Consider the following 21,210-nt stretch of genomic DNA (forward strand, 5'->3'; position numbering starts at 1 on the left):
CTGAGTTCAGGTAGCCGATAGCGATTTACATTAAACATACTAATGTGCCATGTCATGAAATAAATAATGCATTCTTTTGAGGTTCATTTATGTGTAATAGATTTCGGTCTTTGCTCTACCACAGTTTGTGTCCTGTGCCACATGGGATGGCTGTAGTCTAGAATATTGGTCACACCCCAAAGTAGCTATCAGGGTGGCTTGCTTTTGTGAACGTGCATGCTAAAAGGTTTTAAAGGCCAAGCCATCATCCATCATTTTAACCCAGTTGTAGGTTCTCTGTGGCAACGAATCTCCTGTAGTCTATGGAACAGAACATTTGTCTTGACAAGAGCACTGGGGCCTTGAAGATTCCACCTCCCAAGCTCAGTTCATTAAGGCGCTAGAAAACCAAGTACTTTAAATTGTCTCTATACTCCATTTTGACATGAAGGTGGTTGAGGCGCCATAAAAGCAAACACAGATAATTTGTTTTTTTGCTGCCACTGGTCCTCCTCACTGCTTTGGGGTGTGAGTAGGATACAGATTTAGTGCTCCTACCCGCCTAGATGTGTCTCCATCTGCAACATGTCTGTTAAATTAGTTTAAGTAATAAAGTAAAACGTTCTAAGATAAGGTTGAACGTCCACAAACGCATGTACCCAATTGAAGAGCAAAATGTTCAGCAGTGCGAAACTATTTGAGTTGTTAGGTATTGAAACCTTGGAAGTAAATAACATTTTATTTTCTACATTGACAGTAGGCTGAGCTGATATGTATCGCTGACATCAACATTAAGTGTACAATGCCCCATTATGTGTCTGTCATCTTCAGATTAATATTTCTGCCTATAGGTTTGAAAGTGAGATAAAGAGCTGTGAGAGTCTGTGGTCAAAACTGAGAGGGTTATGTTAGTTTCACTTATGGAACATGTTAACCACAGCTGTAGACAGTGCATTTGTGGTGGTTGCAGTTAAAAAAACAGGTTTTTATGTATTCTTTGGCTGTGGGTGGTCCACGTTGGATAATTAATGTTTCTAGGAGAATTATTTTTGGTATTTGTTTCTAACGACAATTTGCAGCTGCTGATGAGCACAGGCTTTATATATGCATCGCCTTCAATTATACATGTGAGGGTTCTGTGTAGTGCCCTTTGTTTTCACCTAAAACTTTTGGCAAACAGAGAAACCATGTTGGGAACACCAAGTATGGCCCTAAAATTGACTCCCTTTATGGCACAATGTAAATATTCAACCATGGCAGATATTGGCCTTTTCGTATAGAAAGGCTCAGAGATGGTCTTGAAGAGGACAGGGAGAAAAATTCCACTATTCAGATGTGGAAGAAACTGCATCCTATAGTACATACATACTTACATTGGATGCCAAAAGATATTATGTCTATCAAAAAAGCATTCACAGCTGGGGATTTAAGATTATTGGCCTAAAATATTCTCCTTGATGTCAAAAGACTTGATAGTTGAGAAGGGTGTACAGAAAAGGCCGTACAGGTTGTAGCACAAAAACACTGGTAAAGACAATCAACACCAGTTTGAGAGTCAATAAACATTGTATTCAAGGAGCAGGAAGCTCCTACCCCCAAGATAAAGGAATAGATACTTCCTGGTGTGAAAAGGTCTCGCAGTCCTTTGTCATTGCAGCAGCAAAAACGAATCGCTTCCCTATCACGAAATAAAAAACAATTTGAGTCATGGAAAATTTCAGCAGTAACGGGACCTAAAATACCGAGAGAGGAACTGTTGGAAACACATGCAGGTCAGGCACGCCAGACCAGAGTTTGGTCAGGAGGAAGGGAAAGGCCCGGGGCAAGAAGATGCTAATTGCCTCATCCAAAGGACAGTAATATACAGGAAGACCTAGTTGTTGACAACGTGTAGCACAATATAGAAATATGTTCACAGCAGAAGGTTAAACAATACCTTACAAGGTCTTCACCACCAGATAACCTAGCAGTTCATCATTTTATTAAATGAGCAGGTGGTACTTAAGGAGGTGCAGTTGGAAAAACAGGCGGAATCAAGCTTCCTGTTAGAACCCCCGCCATTTTATTAAGTTTTTTGATTGATTTTAGCAACTTTAAAGACACACAAACAGCATGACTGATCCTACACAGTAGGCATCTTCCCAGTATACATTCATGAAAGTCCCACATCCAAACCATGGTATTCCCATCACTTGTCCAGAGCTTCTCATGTTTTTGGGGGCAGGCTTTCGCCTCGTAAACCGTTTGTTCCTGCTGGACACTACAATCTACTCCTTTCCTCCATTCCACCATCAACAGGGGTTTTGGGGATTTCCAGGTTCAAGCAGTGTCTCGTTTGGCCACCAGTGTTGCCACCCCAGTAAAGGTTTGTTCATTCCTCTGCCCCCCACCTCTTCCAATAAGCCCTGCAGGGTGTCAGGGGTGAGGTCAACCTGGTGCCCCAGAACCATGGATAGTTCCTCCCCTACCCTTTCCCCAAACATGGCCAGCTGTGGGCAAACCATTACTATATTGATGAAGTCTGCCTCCGCCAGGGAACAGTATGCACACTGAACCTGGGAAACCCTGCCAGCTCAGTGATGTTGCCGGGGGTCAGATAGGCAAGATGGAGGTGATTAAGCTGAATCATGCAGAGGCAACACGAGATAGCCATTTCTCTAGGGGTCAATCTGGCTTCATGCCAGTCATTATCGAGGTTGCCCACCCATGCCTTTCATTGTGCGTGCAAACCAGTGAAGCGCTCCGTAGAGTTGAGCATGAGTGAGCAGTAGATTGTAGACATAGGGGTTGAGCCCTGGGGCACCAATTCCCAATATGTTGTAAGTTACTCTTGGCAGTAGGCAACATCACACAGCCAGTCATCACTATGAGGTATAGAGTTGTGCACCCTGTGCATTGTGACTCACTCTGCATTGAGCGAGGAGAAATAACATTGCAGTCAGTCATTGCACTCCACTGGGGACGTCCTTGGCATAGTCTAGAAGAGCAATCAGCGGGGTCCTCTGGAGCCAGTAATCAGTGATGGAAATAATGGCATCATATATGAGGAACCAGAAGTGGTGGGTTGCAGGGCATTCCCACGCCAGATGGAACCATGAGGCGCAATCATGTCTGTATCTACAGCAGCGTGCATCATCTAAGAGCCCCCATATGGCACAACTGCGCAGGAGTATGATGCAATTGATTAAGAAATGTAATATAATTAGGCGCAGTCGGGAGTGTGTCCTAGTCAGCCCACAGCAGTATTGCCACTGTGCTGCAGTGAGGGGAGGATCAAGCACGGCCTCCCAATTGGGAGTACACTCCGGGGGTGCATGTGGGTGGTGGTGTGCATGATGCCATATAGGCGCGTGATCAATTTCCGCTGTGATTGATTAGTCAATAACATGTCAAGCGCATGCAAGGTGGGACGGGCACCCAGAAACGTATTGTGTAGGGTGCAAATTGCCGGATGGAATCTGAAGTATGTGAAAACATCAAGCGGAGTATGTTGCCGAAGTGAGGATATGTGTTGTATCGATAGGAATTGTCTTAGGACAAAAATCACCTAGCATATTGAGACTCAACCGGCTTGTTTCGCAGCATGCTCCGTCATCATCGGCTGCCGTAAGCCGGGGGTGACCCCTCAACAGAGTGTTAGTATGATGTATAGGGTACTTAAAAGGGCAAGGAGACGCTGTCTCTCCTGTGCCCAGGCTGTGCAAGCAATGGCGTCTATTTCGACCCAAGGGCACCGGACAGGCAGATAAAGAGCTGTTCATAACAGGCGGGCGGTTGTATATAGAAATGCGAATATTGAGCTTGTGCGCTGTAGCAATAAAGCTACTAATCCGGGGCACCCAGGCAGCAGCTTTCAGCTGGCAGAGCCGCATTGAACTGCGGCATCTTGCTGTGCGGCTCTCTGGCGTCTCTCCTACTGAAAAATGTATATTCTTTGCAAAGGAAAAGTTGGTTTCTACTTTGTTACTAAGTTTATTGCAACAACCGAATGAAGTGTTGAAAATTCAGCAGCTGCTAAGGTTGTGATACCCAGAATCAAAAGAAAATGCTGGATCTCGCAAATGACTCTGCGTATGTCAAAAATCTTGTGAATCACATTTTGCTAATAGTGGCTACTGTGTAAAAAAATATATATTTTCCAGCATTGTTTGATCCATAACCAGATAAAAAGGAAAAATCCTGGATGCAGTGGAGAAGAATCTTGAAATAAATAATCACTTTTCTCCAAGGATGACCTAATCAAAGAACAGTACTACGAAGCTACAGAACAAGGTTGCAGCCATCAACAGAGTAATAACATAGTCTATATCAAAACAGTCTTTATGAAGTATGAAGGTCATGACACAGGGCAGAGCTCAAGAGGTTCAGGACGAACTAATAAGTGACTTCATCTCTTGGTCCCCAAATCGCCACTGGTAGATAGATAGAGATATATATATATATATATATATATATATATATATATATATATATATATATATATATATATATATATATATATATATATATATATATATATATATATATATATATATATATATATATATATATATATATATATATATATATATATATATATATATATATATATATATATATATATATATATATATATATATATATATATATATATATATAATAAGGGAACACAAATACCTCAGATGAATGAAAAAGGATCACATTCCTCCATTCTATAAGGAAGTTCAAGAACTAATGATCAGGGAAGTATCAGATAGAATACTATGCAACGAGACACAAAGGTGTTCAGTTGGTGTGTAACTTCTGATACTAAAGCAGAACTTAGCATTGCGTTCAATTCTCAACTTGTGTTTTGTAAACAATTAGTGAATAGACTAATTCCAAATGACAACATTGCAAAGTGTCCTCCCCTGCTGGACGGAGATGATTTTCTCTCTACCATAAGCTATAAGGATGTCTACTTCTGCCTTCCACTGCATCAGAATCATTGAAAATATCTCTGTTTTTTGCGAGCGGAATTCAGTATCATATCAAAGTGTTACAGTGAATCTAATTAGCCCAAAAGCTATGCCAGAACCTTATGAACAGTGATAACACTTGTATACTAATTTGGATTCATAGTAATATTGAAAAATGTCCCCCACCATCCTAGTAAAAGTTATTCTTAGGATCATAATAGAACACAGCTGCAGCAAGGCAGCACTGACCTGCAGACGATTACTGGCTTAGCAGGATAAGGTTTTCAATTAGCATTAGTCTCTTAGCAGTTAAAACGGTGTTGACTTTTAGGGATGATGGCATCAGTCAATTAATACTTCAGTCACAACTGACTGACTGGCTGACATAGGAGGGCACGGACGGCCTTGGATTGGCTGAAGGACTTCCTGGAAGGTTGCTACCTGGTAGTCGCCATTCCATTTTTTGAATCCATGGCAGTTGATATTGGCATACCTCAGGGATCCTCTCTGACTCCTAGGCTCTTTAACATCTATATATGCCCCTCTGGCGCAAAGGTGTTTGGACTTGAGAGAATGTCCTGTGCAGATGATGCTCAGTTGGTGCTGTCTTTTGTCCAGGAGACAGAACATACTAAGATCATATTTGGGGGGACTGCATGCGTGCCGTGGCTATGTGGATGAAACTCACTTTTCTACAATTGAATGGGGAGAAAACTGAAATGATACCTTTTTGGAAAAGCTTCTAAGGCTTGGTCTGAGGACTGGTGACCCCGAGAAATAGGCATCCCACCCTACCTAAAAAGGCAGTGAGAAATCTCAGCTTCGCAATGGATGACAAACCTTAGATGGAAACCCATGTCAAGGCCACAAGTGGTATCTGATTTGGCATACTTCTCCTTCTCAGGAAGGTATTCTCGTGGCTACCTTTGGATTGTAAGAAGACTGTGACCCAGGCACTTATAACCAGTTGCCGGGATTATGGAAACGCCTTGCTGGTGGATATGAATCTGTCCCTGATGACATGCCTTCAGGTGGTTCAAAATTAGGCAGTCTGTTTGGTCTGGCACTAGCAGTAGGCACTAACATAAGTCCAGTGCTAAGTTCTTTGCATTGGCTTCCAGTCAGAAAAAAAGTGCATTTTAAAGCTTCTCTGACACTCTTATAAGACCACGCAAGGGGGCTGATCTGCTATATCTTCGCTCCTGTATCACATTTTGTCATCCAGTCAGGGTTCTGAAATCAGCCAATTCCGCATCAATTGCCCCCTGCAGGATTCAAACTACTTGTAATGATGAACACATCTTTTTGTATCTTGCCTCTTACTACTGGAACAAGTTGCTGGTTCCCAACCGCTCCTGCAGTACGAATTCGCTTTTTACAAAGCTTCTTAAACCCAGGCTTTTAAATCTTATTTCTGAGAATCTAGTTGAGTTTGTCTCCTCCTCATGAGGCTGCAGCACCAAGATACTCCATATGGAATGAGCTGTCTTAGCACTATACCAAATATCTAAAAACATAACGGAACTACACACGCAACCTGTACAAGAAGGAAAGTGCAAAAAACAAGATAAAATGTTGGCAACTGTGACAACATGACAAAGAGACAATTCATACAAAGTTGCAATTAAGGATACCAAATTTATTATAGGGTGGGATGGACATCTCTGCAACTTTCAAGTTGTGTGCTAATGGGCGATGATGTAGTCAAACATATTGACGTCCTACAGCACAAGGCAGTTCTTCGCACTAAAAGGATTTCAGAGTCAAATATAGGCCAAAGTACTGCATCTTTAAACCTCCTGAAACAGACGACACTACTGTGACGTTTTGCATAAGCAGAGAGGAACAAAATTATGTAACTTGTATAGCTTGGCACAGAACATTCGTAACTGGTCAGTTCAGTTCCAGATTTTGCTGGTGGCACACCAACTACCAGGCAACTAGAATATCGAGACAGACGTATTACACAGATGGATAAGTATTTCCTATGAATGGGAGCCTGATCATTTTTTAACACTTTGTGGACTCCTGAGAGACCGGTGTGGGCTAGTTCAATTTTCCCTACCCTCACTGTTTTAAAGGAGCCATCCATTGAATGTTGCAGTATGTTTCAAAACCATCATCAAAGAAAGCAACCGTCTAGAATGCTTATTGTTGCCGATTGTTAGTAATGCAGGGGAGGGTAAAGGGAACAGTTATTTTTTCGATTTCACTTGTTTGGCTTATCGTTATTTTCCCACTGTTACTGAATGGGTATGGGATATTGATTTACACTTTTCACCACCACTATTAATCCCTTCAGTCCTCAACAAGTGGCAGGTGCTCCCTCCACTACAATGAGCTTGACAAACTTGGCATCTCACCTCGTTACCATATCCAACAAGCATTTGCAATGCAATAGGTCTCGCATTTGCAAGAGATTAAGCTATTAGCATTGTAAATGACAATGCCTTTTATTTGTTTTAAAAAACAAAACATAATAAAAAGGCATTGTCAGTTACAATGCCAATAGCGCAGACTCGCAATGGGTCAATGTGTCTTCATACTGGCATGTATAAGTGAAGTGATAATGGAAAGTTGACCACCCTAACCTCATCGGGAGTATGAAGTGCAAAATAATTGAGATTGCAATACAATACAGTCAGAGCTGTCCGTACTCTTAAATTACAAAGCTAAAGTTGATCCATGCATTTTTCTTAAATGGAGTGGTTTAGGAAAAAACGTAATATTACATCATAGACCAGGTTATGTGAAGTCATGTACGTGTTATTCCAAAAGGCTGTACTGTATCCCCTATCCCCAGCAAATTTCCCCACACGCAACCTTGGAAAGAGTTATGGAAGTGTTGTCCCCAAAGTACTTTAAGGGACAGAGTGAGGTGCTTAAGCCTTCCTTGGCGCAAGCGGCCATCTTGGAATGACAATACTTTTAAAACTTCGCACAAGCTTGTATTTGAATTAACGATGACGGTTGCATTTCCCGCCTTCAAACCACATTAATAATTAGCTATTTTAACAACGTAAATGTGTCACTTTTGTTATTCATTTTGGAATACAATTTAATTGAAAAAAATACGTGCAATCAACAAGCACAGCTACGTGTCTAAAGTTCACTTAAAATAATACACGCTTTCATTAGACTGGCACCAACAAAAAAATACTCTCGTTTCTGGGTAACTATTTTAACTCGCCTAACGTAATCGAATTACTTAATGATGGCTGCCGCGTGCACACACACCGAGCGACCCGGCTCCTTGCTCAACCCCTCTATCCTTCCAGCTACTTCTTGGACTTCACCAATCCCAATTCCCAGCCCTAGGTGGAAGAAGTTATGCGCACCCACAACGCTGTCCAACCCCCTTGTCTGAGAGCGCCTCCCTTTGGACTTTGCACGCTCGCGACCGTCACCCCCACTTGTCAGCCCGTCCCCGGGTACCGTGGGCACGACTCCTCTTTCCCACTTTACCTCTCCCCATCCCTTCGGCAGAGAGAGAGCACTAGCAGAGAGAGTCGGTGGCAGGAGGAGGAGGCCGCCGCGGGGGCAGGACACGAGAGCCCGAGAAGCGCGAGCCCCAGCCAGTCGGGACACAGCTACACGTCGGTGCCCCACACTCCCTCGCCCCCTGCAGCATGTTAATGGCCCGGGCTCCCCTGGGGCTGCCCCGCCTGGTAGATGCGCGGCGCCCGGGACCCCCGACACCTTGGGTCAGACTCCAGAGGACCCGCCGCCCCTGCCCGGACTCAGCAGCGGCCACGATGAGGTGAGGAGCCGCCGGTGACCAAGGAGATGTCGCGCTGCGCCGCTATATTCAGGCTTCCATTGAAAAATAAAAACCTGACTGTATTCCTCGTTTTAACGCTGCATGCAGGAGAACCTCTGGCCCCCTTGCTGGGAGCAGTGCACGGGTTAATCTAACTTTGTGTAACGAATCGCCTGTCACCCGCAGTCCCTGCATCAGGGTTTCTTTTTCATATTTACCACGTGTTCCTTGGCCAACATCTCCCCGACGGGGGGAATGGAAAGTGAAAGTGCATGAGGCTGCTGAGGACGGAAGGGGGACAGGAGATGTGCACGCCGCGTACACATCATTGCAAGCGCGTCTTCACAAGCGCGTACACCAACTCAAATCCGCCAAAGCCTGCGCGTGCCCATCTACTGTCCCACTTCCGAGGCAAGTCAATGATAATAGATCTCGCTGGCGACATCAGCGCTTCGCGCTGCGTTCGCCAGGTGAGACCTAAAAAGAGATGTTAATGCTGCCCTCTTACAGAGTTGTTGACAATAAAAAGAGGGAACCAATTGTTTTTCCTACCCGGAACCTAAAAGCTTGGTTCCTAAAGTCTTGAAGCTTGGACATCTTAACCTACCACAAGAATGTATGAATGTCAAAAAGAGTACTCAAAGGTCAGCAACACGTGTTATGCGACAAAAAAGGATATGCTTTGTAAAGTGACATCAAGACCATCATTTTCAAGCACAACATTCACAAGCGAGGCTTGTAAAGAATATGTCATGCATTAGCTATGCAACAAATTATGTTAAGCCATTCATCATTCTATATCAAGTATTGCTGCTTCCACAAGGGAGAATAACTTGTAATAAGCTGTATATACTAGCAGTTATTAAGAGGTTCTTGAGAAAGCACAGAGAATGTATCCAGCACATGCTGCTGCAATACCAATTTAGAGTTTGACATTTTTCGTAAGTAGTGTTATGAGATCTCCTTTTGAACCAATTCATAGGACAGTCTTGAAACATAGGGCTTTAAAAAAACTGTTTTTTTTATTTCAGTTCTTCATTAGACAGCTATGCGCACAAATCCTACATTTATGGCCAAGTTAACATCTAACTTTCATATGAGTCAAGCAGCACACTTGCCCTCTTTCTTTTTTTTTATCCAGCTCTGCCAGCTGAAAAGGCTTTATATTCCTAGGCTGTTAGAAGGGCCGTCATGTATTACATAAAGGATACAAGCTTAGCAACAGTTCTTTTTTGCTTGCGCACACAGTATTAAGGAAAAGCAGTTACAAAGCTAACTGTATGAAAAAGGATTGTACAAATGATTCAACCATAGCAATCCTTAACTGGTAGAGTTCTTGACAAAAACAGTCATATTCCAGTGGGAAGAAAGGGCCAACTTTAACATACACTGTTAGTATTCGCATTAACAACGTTTGTTCAACAGCAATTTGGTCCTCCATACACATTTGTATGGGACACCACTGTGTAGCTATTGAGTTGCAAAGGGAAAACCAGGTAGGTCAGATACTCTTAACATACATACTTTTAATTACCCACACTTCACACCCGTCTCCACAGGAGCAAAACAGTTACATAATTGATGCACAGCATATGAATCGAGAATAATTTCACGCTGCAAAAGAAACTGTTTACCTGAAGTAATAGTTTTGCAAATGTAAAATGATTTAGATTGACATGTGACCCGCCCTCGACCCAGTGGAGGAGAGGAGTTAGTGCTCTAAGTAATGAGCTATGTCTTAACTTTACCCTCCCAGACATGTTTACTATCTTCTGAAAGTCCTGGTTGCCTCTTTATTATTTTGCACATGTCTAATAATAGTTTAATGTGCACATTGCAAATCTCTGGATAGCCTGGTTGGAATTTGATCTGTTTGCATGGTTTACAATTCATTACGTTTACGTTCTTCAACCTTGACAATTTTATCGAATAGATAGAAACAGTGCTGTATAGTGTGGCTACTGTAGATAACTTATTATTTTTGGGCTACAAAACATGGAACTTGATTTGTTTTATTTTTGACTTAAATATGGCTCCTTTTTACTTCCATAAGTGGTACTGTGCTTTCAAGTTGATGTCAAATGGGGGTGCAAATATGTATTTGGAGTCAGTGCTTTCAAGCTTAAACATTACTAGGTCAGGTTTACTTACAAATCCAGGTGACTGAATCCTGAATTAAGGCCAAAGCAACCCTTCACACACCAGCAGCTAATTTTTAAACTGTGGTCCTGTTCCTCACCGACCCATGCCATTACCCTTTTCTATTGCTCCATGCCAGTCAACCCCATTCCATTTCCATACCTTTGCCATCCAACTAGACCCCTTGCTATTCACCCTTTTACCTGCCTCACTACTCATCTTTCCAATCTTCTCCGCACTGCTACCCTGCCCTCAAGGTCCCCTCCAACCCTAAGCTCCCGTTCACAGCGCCAATGTGTGCCTTGTCCTAGACTCTCCCTTTATCCTGTTTCCCTCTTCCTCAAAGTCATTTTCCACTTCCTAAGCTAATTGCACCTTCCCAGCCTCTTCTCGACACCTGAGCTGCTTTGCTTTAATATTTGCTTTTATTTATTGAAAAGGAAAGTCAATAGAAAATATTGTTTTATGTGGAGCTGTATTTGGTAAAAAATGTGACAAAGGACATTTGAACCTTTCTTAACCTACTGAACTTTTCAATCCTCCTCTCTTCTTTTTCCCGCAGCAATGTTGGATGACACAATGTGGGAATACAAGTGGGAAAATAACGACAAGGCTGAGCTGTACGGTCCTTTCAGCAGTGCACAGATGCAGGTGAGTCCTGGGCAGCAGACCGCTTTCATCTACTTTTTAAGCAGTTCTATGTCAATCCCTTTTCTCGTCCTCATCCACTGGTTGTTTGAAGTCTGCCTTCTCTCACACCCACCCATTGTGTGAGGCTTCCTGTCTCAATACATCTGTTCTTCAACCATCCATTGAGGCCGGCTTTAGCAGTTGCTGTGCACCCCTATACCTCCAGTCCTGATATGGCATTGTCTCAGCACAGTCTGAGACATGATGATCCAGGCCGCCTTTGGCAGTTGCCACTCTTGGATCCTTTGTCCGAGGCCTACTGTAGCATCCTTTCTTTTTAAAGCATATTTTTCGTTTGATATCCTTCTGATTTAAGCCTGTCGTCTCCTCGCCTACATCTCGAGTTTGAGACCTCGTTGGCAAACCATACATTTTATATATATCTGGCTAAGAGTGCCGGGAAAATCTGTCTTGCACAACAGGTTGAGTCCTGCTCTTGCAGTCCCTGTCAGTCCTGTGCAGCACCAATCTGTTGTTCACTCTCGTCTCACAGTCTCTTATTGTAATAAACACATGGGTGTCTTTCCTTCTGCTTGGAGTTCATAGAGTGCTGAAAACCTGAGTGTGATCTGTGAGGAGTGGCAGGGTGTTTGACAGCAACTTTGTTTCCTCCCTGAGGTCAACCGTGTATTGTTGACTGGGTGTCTAGAAAGTGAAGAAAATAGCATTGCCAATCCAGGGAAGTGGAATTTTATTAAATGTCTAATACTTCGAAAATCTGCAGGTCCCATTTGATGCCAAACAGTGATGTATCAAATTATGGTAACGTTATTGGTATCTCGGAGCTTTGATCAGACTAGCTCATATTATGGCATGGTCTGGATTTTATCAAGGCTCTGATAATGCCACTTCTCAGTTTATACCAGAGCAGTTTTTATGTCTGCTCTTTGAATATTTGCATTCTCATCATTGGTCTGCCATATTTATTGTAAAGCATTCAGTCGATTTTACAAAATGTACTGTAAATAAATTCAGATTGTACTTTACATCCAGTGCCTCAGTTATTATTTGAGATACCACCTGTTGTCTGGCCACGAAGTGTAAGCTTGGACAAATTAATTGTTTCACTGTGCCTCACTTCCCTCGTTTGCCCACATTTTAAGCAATTCTCATAATATGGGTGCTGTACAATTTACATTTACAATTAGATGAACTGTGCATGATAATACATGCAGAAAACTGATGGGTGGGATGCTTTAAATTATTCTCAGCCACTGGTTACTATTCTTGGCTGCATCCCAGTTCTTTTCTTTTTTGCCCACCATGCCACTTCAGATTAGACCCAGTCATATGTAAATTAGCTGTGTCACCGCACCTTTGGGAACAGCCCAGCATGAACTACAAACCCAGGTCCTCTCAGAACCAGATCACAAGCAACCCAAGACTGGATTCAGACTTTTTGGACCTCTTCAGCCTGGTGCAGCTTGGCCCCAGTGGCTCAGTGAGCAATGGACCCACAATGTTGGTATATCCAGGACACTTGGGGCGTCACAATGAATACAAAACAGTGATAGAATGCTTGAATTCATCTCAGCCACTGTTTATTGCACAGGGTTGTAACCCAGTCCGTTGTTTTTATCTTTGCCCACTATGCCACCTGAGGTTAGACCTAATGTATGCAAATCAGCCTTGGTCCTACACCAGTAGGAGCAGTCTAGCCCGAACAGCAAATACAGGTACTCTCAACTGGAATACAAGCAATCCAAAACCAGTTTTGGACTTTATGAGCCCCTTCGTTCTGGTGCAACTTAGTTCCAGTAGCACAGTGAGCACAGGGCCAACATCTATCCCACTGGACCCAACCATCAGGTCGTTTTCACCACCACAGAAAATGCAAAATGCAGACACTTTGCCTCCAGGTATCCAGATCCACAGTCCATGGGCAGTGCAATATGGAAGAGTTTGTGAGGGATTGCCTGTGCTTTTCCTCCTATCCCACTCATTCTGCATGTGATGAAGTTGAGGCAGGTGTCCGTGACCCGCCCCCTAGTGGCTTCAACAGCCCTAGTACTTAATGCTCCTGAAGATGTTTAGAAGTCCTGATGAGAAGCTGCTGATAAGGCCAGATATTCACGCACCCCAACACTAGCAAATTGGGCACCCAGATACCAGGCAGCTCGTACTGGCAGTTTGGCACCTGAGGTCTAAGAGGTTGCTTACCTAGAACTCCCGGATGAGAGTATGACCATGCTGTGTGAAGCACTACAACACATGCAAGCCATGCAGCCAATATTTTTCCACTACTGCATCTCAAAGCAGATCCCTTTAAAGTCTGGGTTCAAGACATCATCTGTTAACTTTCACACATATAGAAGGGAGATCTTGCTTATACTGCCATACATCTTCATATGACTTCTGTCACAGCATGTATGCAGAACATCTAAACAAAATCCCTGCAATTAAGGCATTCATGGAGGGGCAAAAAAGGCCAATACCCCCAAGTACACTCCAGGATCCCGTGTGGAACCTTAACACAGTTCTCACAAGGCTTATGAGTATACCTTTTGAATCTTTAGTCTTGCAGCGTGCAGTTTCTATTATGGAGAGTGGTGTCTTTAGTAGTCATAAACCCACTCTGGTGCATCAATGAGTTACACATGCTCCCCATTCATTGAGGTAAAAAAGGACAGGGTGGCCCACAGAACTAATCCAAAGTTCTTGGTCAAGGTACCTTTCCATACTAACCAGACTGTTAAGCTGCCTATATTATTTCCTCAACCATATTCTATTGCAGGAAGAGAGTTACACACCTTTGACGTGTAGTAGGTTCTCATGTACAATATTGACAGGTCTAAGTCCTTCAGCATAACTAACCAGCTCTTTGCAGCTTTTGCTGAACACCACCAAGGTCACCCTATTTCCAAGGTAGACACTGCTAGATGGATTGTCAAATGTATCCAAACTTTCTATGCCTAATCCAAACACATCCATTGTACCTTCCAAAGCACACTCTGCACGCACAAAGGGACCATCCATGGATGTTCTAGGTAACATCCCATTATCAGACATCCGCGAGGCAGCTACCTGATCAACTCCACACAACTTCAGAGAGCACTACTCTGTGGAAATTCTAGCCCATCAAAAGGGTAAGTTTAGTTGGCCAAATGTTGTTAAGAACATTATTCCGAATAGCTTTATCATTTTCCCACTTAGAAACTGTTTTACAGTCATTGCAGAGCATGTGTATCTCTAGCCACATATGCTATGAAAGGAAAATGTTTCTTGCCCTGTAATCATCTGTTCGAAGCATGTAGTGATGTAGATTCACTGCAAAGTCAGGTCCCAGTTTCACGTCTCTCCTCTTATCAGATGCCGGGACTCAGAGAATCATGCGCCACTATACTGGCTAAAAAAAGTTTCGGCCGTAGCCTTCCACAGGGTCAAAGAGTATATGTACAGATTGTCCCTTTTAAAGGGATGTAGATTTACATGCGCCGACCCTCCTCCCTGGAAGGTGGCGCCAATGGCATTGGTTCACTTTTCTCATACTTTCCTTGTTTAATACTTTACACTCCACTTTTTCCTACTGAACAGATAACGATCTTGTATGGCATCAGTGCCCATGCGCATTAAGGACTAAGTGAGGAGTTGCAACACATTCCGTGACTCGCAGGGTCTTCAAACAAAAACAAGTTGTAATATTTGAGCCTAAAACTAGATAGGAGAATGTAGAGCATGTGAACATACAGCACTACACACTACGGACAGACGCTTACAGGGTAGGTAACATTTTCCTTTCCTTGTGGAGAAAAGATAATTATCTAGTGCTCGGATGATTTTCACATGAGCAGTTGTACACATGTATGTTTGCTCAAGTGAAAATGGAATGTACAACTTTTTGCTAGGTTTATCCCCGGAAAATGCAACTGTAACAGTTCCCAGGTCTACTTCTGGCAACTTTTCAGGATTCCTGTAAGTCAGAAATCTGCAACCGCGCGAAGTCCGAGACCTGCAGATGCCCCCTCTGTCAGCTGTGAAAGGAGAGCTCAGGACAGTTACCCAGTCTCATCGCTTATTAAAGTCAGAGGAGAATGACAGTAGTGGTTGAGTGAGGTGACAGCAGAGTCTGCAGTTTCAGCACACGTCCAGGTCTTAATTTGCATCCTGGTGTTGCAAGCATTACCAAGCATTGCAAGTGTGTACTGCTGTATCCCCTTTCCCCTCCATATCATCATCCCCACCCCAATACGTGCAAACCACCAATCGCCCTCATTCTCATGTCTGGCCCAGGCTTGTTCCTGTGTCCCCAGTTAACTTGCTCATACAGCCCAGTGTGCCTGTGGAGCATCCTTCTCTCTTCCTGTGTACTAGAGTTTAGGTCTGAACGCAGTGTGTCATTCATTGTGTGGTTAGCAATAGGCAAGCACTTTGTCTTCATGGTACCCAGCTGCTGGGTGAGATGAAAATAGCAGGCCAGCAGCTGGGTGAACTCTTGAGCATGCTAGACTAAAACATTTGGCCTTGAGAAAAAGAGGCCTGTTAGTCAGGTAGTCCTGGAAAGCGCATACTCAGCCCTATAAATGTCAAAGCCCAGCAACATCAATACAGATTTAGGCTTGGAGATCTAACCAACCATACAAAATGAAGCTTGTCACCCCGGAGTAATCTCAGCATGAGACCAAACACTGAGTTTGAGACTAAGACAAAGTAATGTGTCCGCTGCCAAAACCCAATAACATTCACAATAATTGCGGCATAGTGATCTTCAAGAGCACACAACACTTCACAAGGTGTGAATCAAAGCATGAGAATGAAGGCCGGTTTGGAAATTAAATAGTGACTGTTGTCATTTATAAGTGCCCAGTATTAGTCAAACAAAGTGAGACCTGAGATGTTAGTAAGCATAGAAATGAAACTCCTCACTGGAAATAATCTCAGCATGAGAGCAAGATAGAGATGGAGACTAAATGGAATCTAAGATTCGTTCTCAGTACCAAACAATGTCTATTCGGCGAAATGCCTGGCCTAGCAAAGAGCTCATAACGTAAAACTAATTTTATGAGAGTTATACCAAGTGAACAAAGTCTGGGGTGGAAATTGAGAGTCAAAGATAGTATGCCACATTGCACAAAGCATCTGTGCAAAGGGTTACATGTATCCCGAGCACACAAAACAAAAGAGCTGCCGATTAATAGCCTAGTTATCTGTTATTGACTTAATGTGTGGTATAGTTATCAGAAGAATCCCAGCATATACCAAGAACCACAAGAGGAGCAAAGAGTGCATGGGGGCTAAGTTTCTATAGTTCAACTGATAAGAATCACTGCAGCACACATGTTGTATTCTGAGAATTCCTTGGAGCCCTGAACATACAAACTTGTGACATGGAAGTAATCCTGTTGTGAGGACAAAATTCAAAGCTGTATTGTAAGAGCTCAGTAAAATTGACACACTAGGGGCGTGAAGTTCATACAGAGCACAAGCCATATGAACTCTTTATTTTGGAGCAATCCAAGTGAAAGCAAAGCCAGTTGGAGACCTAGAAGAGTGTATGGTCAGCCATGATGAATCACTTACATCCACACTAAATGCAGCCTGTAAAGTGAATGTTCCTGCAACTAGATACCAATACTGTGACACTAAAGATGGTGGAATAAAACTAATACTAATGGCATGTGTGGCTGTAGACTCACATGATGTGTATACTTTTGCCATCTAGTGTTGGGTTAGGACTTGTACAGCTTGGTTTTCTTGAAGAAAGTAATTTCGAGTCACTGGGCCTAGTGACTCCACCTATTAGTGGTAATGCGCATGGGCATCAACTCAATTCTTAAATAGTTTTTTCTTTGTTGTCTGGTTCAGACATGTTTATGTGAGCTCCGGCTTGACAGCGCGTGATGTTCTCGCAGGGCCTTCCGATCCGTTCCTCATTAGTTGTGGAAACAATCATGCTTACTCGTCCGTTTTTATTGCTGTGTAATATTCAATTCCGTTTCGGTTGTCCACCTTTTAGAATACCATCACTTCGGTGGAGGATGTCCCCATGGTGGAAAAGACTCCATTTCTGTTCTGCCCTACTTGCCACCCCAAATATCTGAAGACAACCCTCCACGAATTCTGCTGCCTGTGTTCGCACCCCGAACACCTGTTTGTTGTGTTGCCCTTCAGGACAAAAAGACCCTTAGAAACTGAAGAGCTTGCCGCATCGCTCCGGCACCCTTGGCTCACAGAAAGGAGGTGGACCACACCCCGACCTCTTCGGATAGGGGGAGAAGTCGGATGTCGAACAGTTGGACACTCCAGCTGACGAAGTCGAGGGGGCTTTTTTACTGGAAAGTGTTGACTCCGAGGTGGACGTTGAAGCAGAAGAACCTGACGTAGACCACGGGGATTACCATCTCCTCCTAAACTCACCAAAGAGAGGCACCAGCCTCGACCTCTCGGGCTACCTCTGAGACCTCCGATGCACCCCTGCTTTCTGTTCATGGTCTATTCTGTTATTCTGCGCTGGTCCTGACACTCGCACCCCACTCGGTGCCCACGTCCTTGAAGCCTCGAGCGTACACATTCAGCCCCGCTTCGGCGCCAGATCCAATTGGATTTGAGATCGACCTTGAAGCCGCCTTTATGTCGTACCTCTTTGGCCTCATCCGCAGCTGCGTCCTCCGCTGCTTCTGTGGAATTCGATCAACCAATTCTTCAGTGACTAAGAGAACACTTTAAGCCAATCAGCAACAGATCCATATCCAGCCAGGCACTAGTTTGGCCCATGCAAAGCCTCCTCAGCTGTGGGAAGTCTCACTTTCTAGCAAGAGGAAGTTGACTTTTGAGGATGCACTTAATCCTCCTATGAAGCCTACTCCCAAGAAGCATAAGATACACGACAGGGCCACCTCTCCTCTGCTTCCTGCTCATCCTTCTCCTCTACTCACTCCTCCTTCTTCTTCACTTTTCCCTTCCTCTGCTGCCTGTGGATTCACCTCAAAACTGACCACAGGGTTCCTCACATTCTGGGGGGGAGGCACGACAGTCCACAACTACCCTATGACCCTCCATATCACTAACAGGGCCCAGACCCCTGGAACGATTATGAGACAGAGCCTCTACTGGACCCAAACCTGTATCCCGCAAAGCCCTCGCCCCAGACGATACCACCTCGTACCATGAGGTCCTGCATGGGGCAGCCACCTTTCAGAAGTTCGAGATAAATGTACAACACAGGCAGGATGATTTCCTCATGGGGACCCTCTCCTCCACCCAACGCTCCTTAGAGTACCTTCCTAATCCTTAGTGTACCTTCCTAATCCTTAATTCGGTCACTGAAATATTTAGAGAGCTAGTCAAAGTGAAGGTGGTTAAACCCTGGGTAGACAAGAAATTCAAGATGCCTTCCACTGATTCACCATACTTACGGGAACAGTTACTACCTAGTTGTTCACACAGCTCAAAAGCGAGCCAACACCCAGGGCATGCTCGCCCTTCGGATCAGGAGAGTAAGAAAATCGATTCTGGGGGCAAGGGGAGCGGTGCAGTCTGCTACACATTAGCGCTTCGCTAACTTTATAGGCGTACATTTCCGGTATGACCATCCCCACTGGGATCAATTCCCGAAACTTGTCCAGCACCTTTCAAAGCAGTAGCCCAATAAGGGTCAAGATATAGTGGTGGAGAGCAAGACCATCTCCAACATCCACTATGTACTGGATACCTCAGACGTATCTTCTCAAGTCATAAACACCAGCATACTTTTGACCCACCACGCATGTCTGGCTTCAAGCCAGAAGTCAAGCAGCACCTTCTAAATGTACCCTTGATAGCCAGCATCTCTTTGGCCCTCAGGTCGACGAGATGCTAGATAAGACCAAGAAAGATAATGACACTGCCAGATCTATTGGCGCCCTACAGACTCCTGCCCCTCATGGTTCCTTTCACTTTTCTCAGTAACATGGTGCAGCCAAAACCTCCACTGCTTAAATCTTTTCCACCTTTTCAAGACCTGTGCAGCAGTTACTTTCATGGGGCTACTATAGGTGTGGACATAGGTGAAACAAGGGCAGAGGAAACCAACACAAATTGTCTCCAGATCATTTGTATCTCCTTCAGAAGAAGATACAGGCCCTCCTTGCCAAGGGGGCCAAAGAGTTGTTTCCGCCGCAACATCGTGGATGGGGGTATATTCCCTGTACTTCATTATTCCCAAAAAGGACGCCTCCCTCAGACCCATCCTCTTCTCTTATTTTTTTGAGAGGTCTGAACTTTGACCTTTCAACAAGTCCAACCTCTCAGAACACTTTCATATGGTGATTCTACAAAATATCATAACGCTACTGCAGTAAGGCAACCTCATGACTGCACTCGTTCGGAAGGTTGTCTATTTCCACATACTTATCCACCCAGCACATTGGAAATTCCTTCTGTTTGTAGAGAGTGGACTGCATAGCTTCCGACAGTGTTACCACAACCCCAAGTATCTTTACCACATTTCTGGACGTGGTGACAGCTCACCTCAGAAGGAGCAGCATTTACGTGTTTCCTTACCTGGACTACTGGCTGATGAAGAGCGCCACACCGCACCTACGCCTAGCGCACACCTAGACCACTATTCAGACCATGCACAGTCTGTGCTTTACCATCAATCTGACCGAATCCCACCTCCAGTCCCTTCAAATATAGCCATTCCTCTGGGCCAACCTAGACTCGGGGGATAGTGAAAAAGCACCCTAGTCCAGCAAGAGTGCAAGCATTTCAAAACCTGCTACCTCTTTTTCTTCCAGGTTGCCTGATAAAAGTCAGAACTGTGATGTGCCTGCTGGGAAAGATGGCGTGTTGGATAGCCATAGTTCCTCACACCAGATGGCACATGCGCCCGTTGCAAGAGTACCTAGTGGCACAATGGCCTCAAGCGGAGGGTCATCTAGAGGATCTAATGTTGGTTTGGGGCTGCACACATCGCTCTCTACAATCGTTGAAGGCAAACAACCATTTGCAGGGGTGGACCTTCGTACACCTGGTCCTACAAGAGACCATCACCACGGATGCCACGTTCACTGGCCGGGGTTGTGCGTTTCAATCACTTTATCGCCCAGGGGAACTGGTCATCTGGCCAGCAATCCCTCCACATCAATCACTTCGAGTTGACAGTGGGCAATACATTCCATAGTCACCTGCTCAACCAACACATTCCTGGAGTGGACATCGATTTGGAAGACCTGCTCTGCAGGACGCATCAATAAGTTCACCAAACTTCGGTGCCAGGCTACCGCACCCATAGTCCATGTGCAATGCAGAATGGAAGAATTGGTCAGGTATATTTGCCTATGCTTGTCCGCCTCACCCACTTCTACCCTTTGTGGTCCGGAAGCCGAGGCAAACATCTCTCCTTCTCATCTTGATGACACCAAACTGGGCACGTCAACCATGGTACACTACCTTGCTCAAACTCTTGAGTTCCCCACGCGAAGCTCCCCAACAGACTCTGACCTTCGCACACAACACCATGGCACTCTCAGGCATCCCAACCGTCAGCAACTCAACCTTGTGATTTCGCTCCTGAGGTCTGAGAGTTTGGTTACCTGAACCTTCTGTCTATTCTCAAGAAGGCCTGCAAGCCCACTCCCATAGGCTGCTACGCAGCCAAAGGGAAACGGTTTGTACACTACTGTCACCCTAAACATATCAATCCTCTCGAAGCATCTGTACAGAACATTGTTTGTTACCTCCTTCCGTACAAAGGTCAGACCTGGCCAACAATTTCATTCGATTACA

At 44.3% G+C, this 21,210-nt stretch overlaps 1 protein-coding gene across 4 annotated transcripts in view; it reads left to right on the forward strand.

Moving 5' to 3' along the window:
* Positions 1 to 21,210, forward strand: part of CD2BP2 (CD2 cytoplasmic tail binding protein 2) — a 72,283-nt gene that overhangs the window by 42,359 nt on the left and 8,714 nt on the right. For all 4 annotated transcript variants that reach the window (XM_085618472.1, XM_085618474.1, XM_085618475.1 and 1 more), the window contains exon 6: positions 11,378 to 11,466. In XM_085618472.1, coding sequence (XP_085474598.1) covers positions 11,378 to 11,466 — 89 coding nt within the window. The remainder of the gene's footprint in view (positions 1 to 11,377; positions 11,467 to 21,210) is intronic.

Source organism: Triturus cristatus, chromosome 7, assembly GCF_964204655.1.
Source record: "Triturus cristatus chromosome 7, aTriCri1.1, whole genome shotgun sequence".
NCBI lineage: Eukaryota > Metazoa > Chordata > Amphibia > Caudata > Salamandridae > Triturus > Triturus cristatus.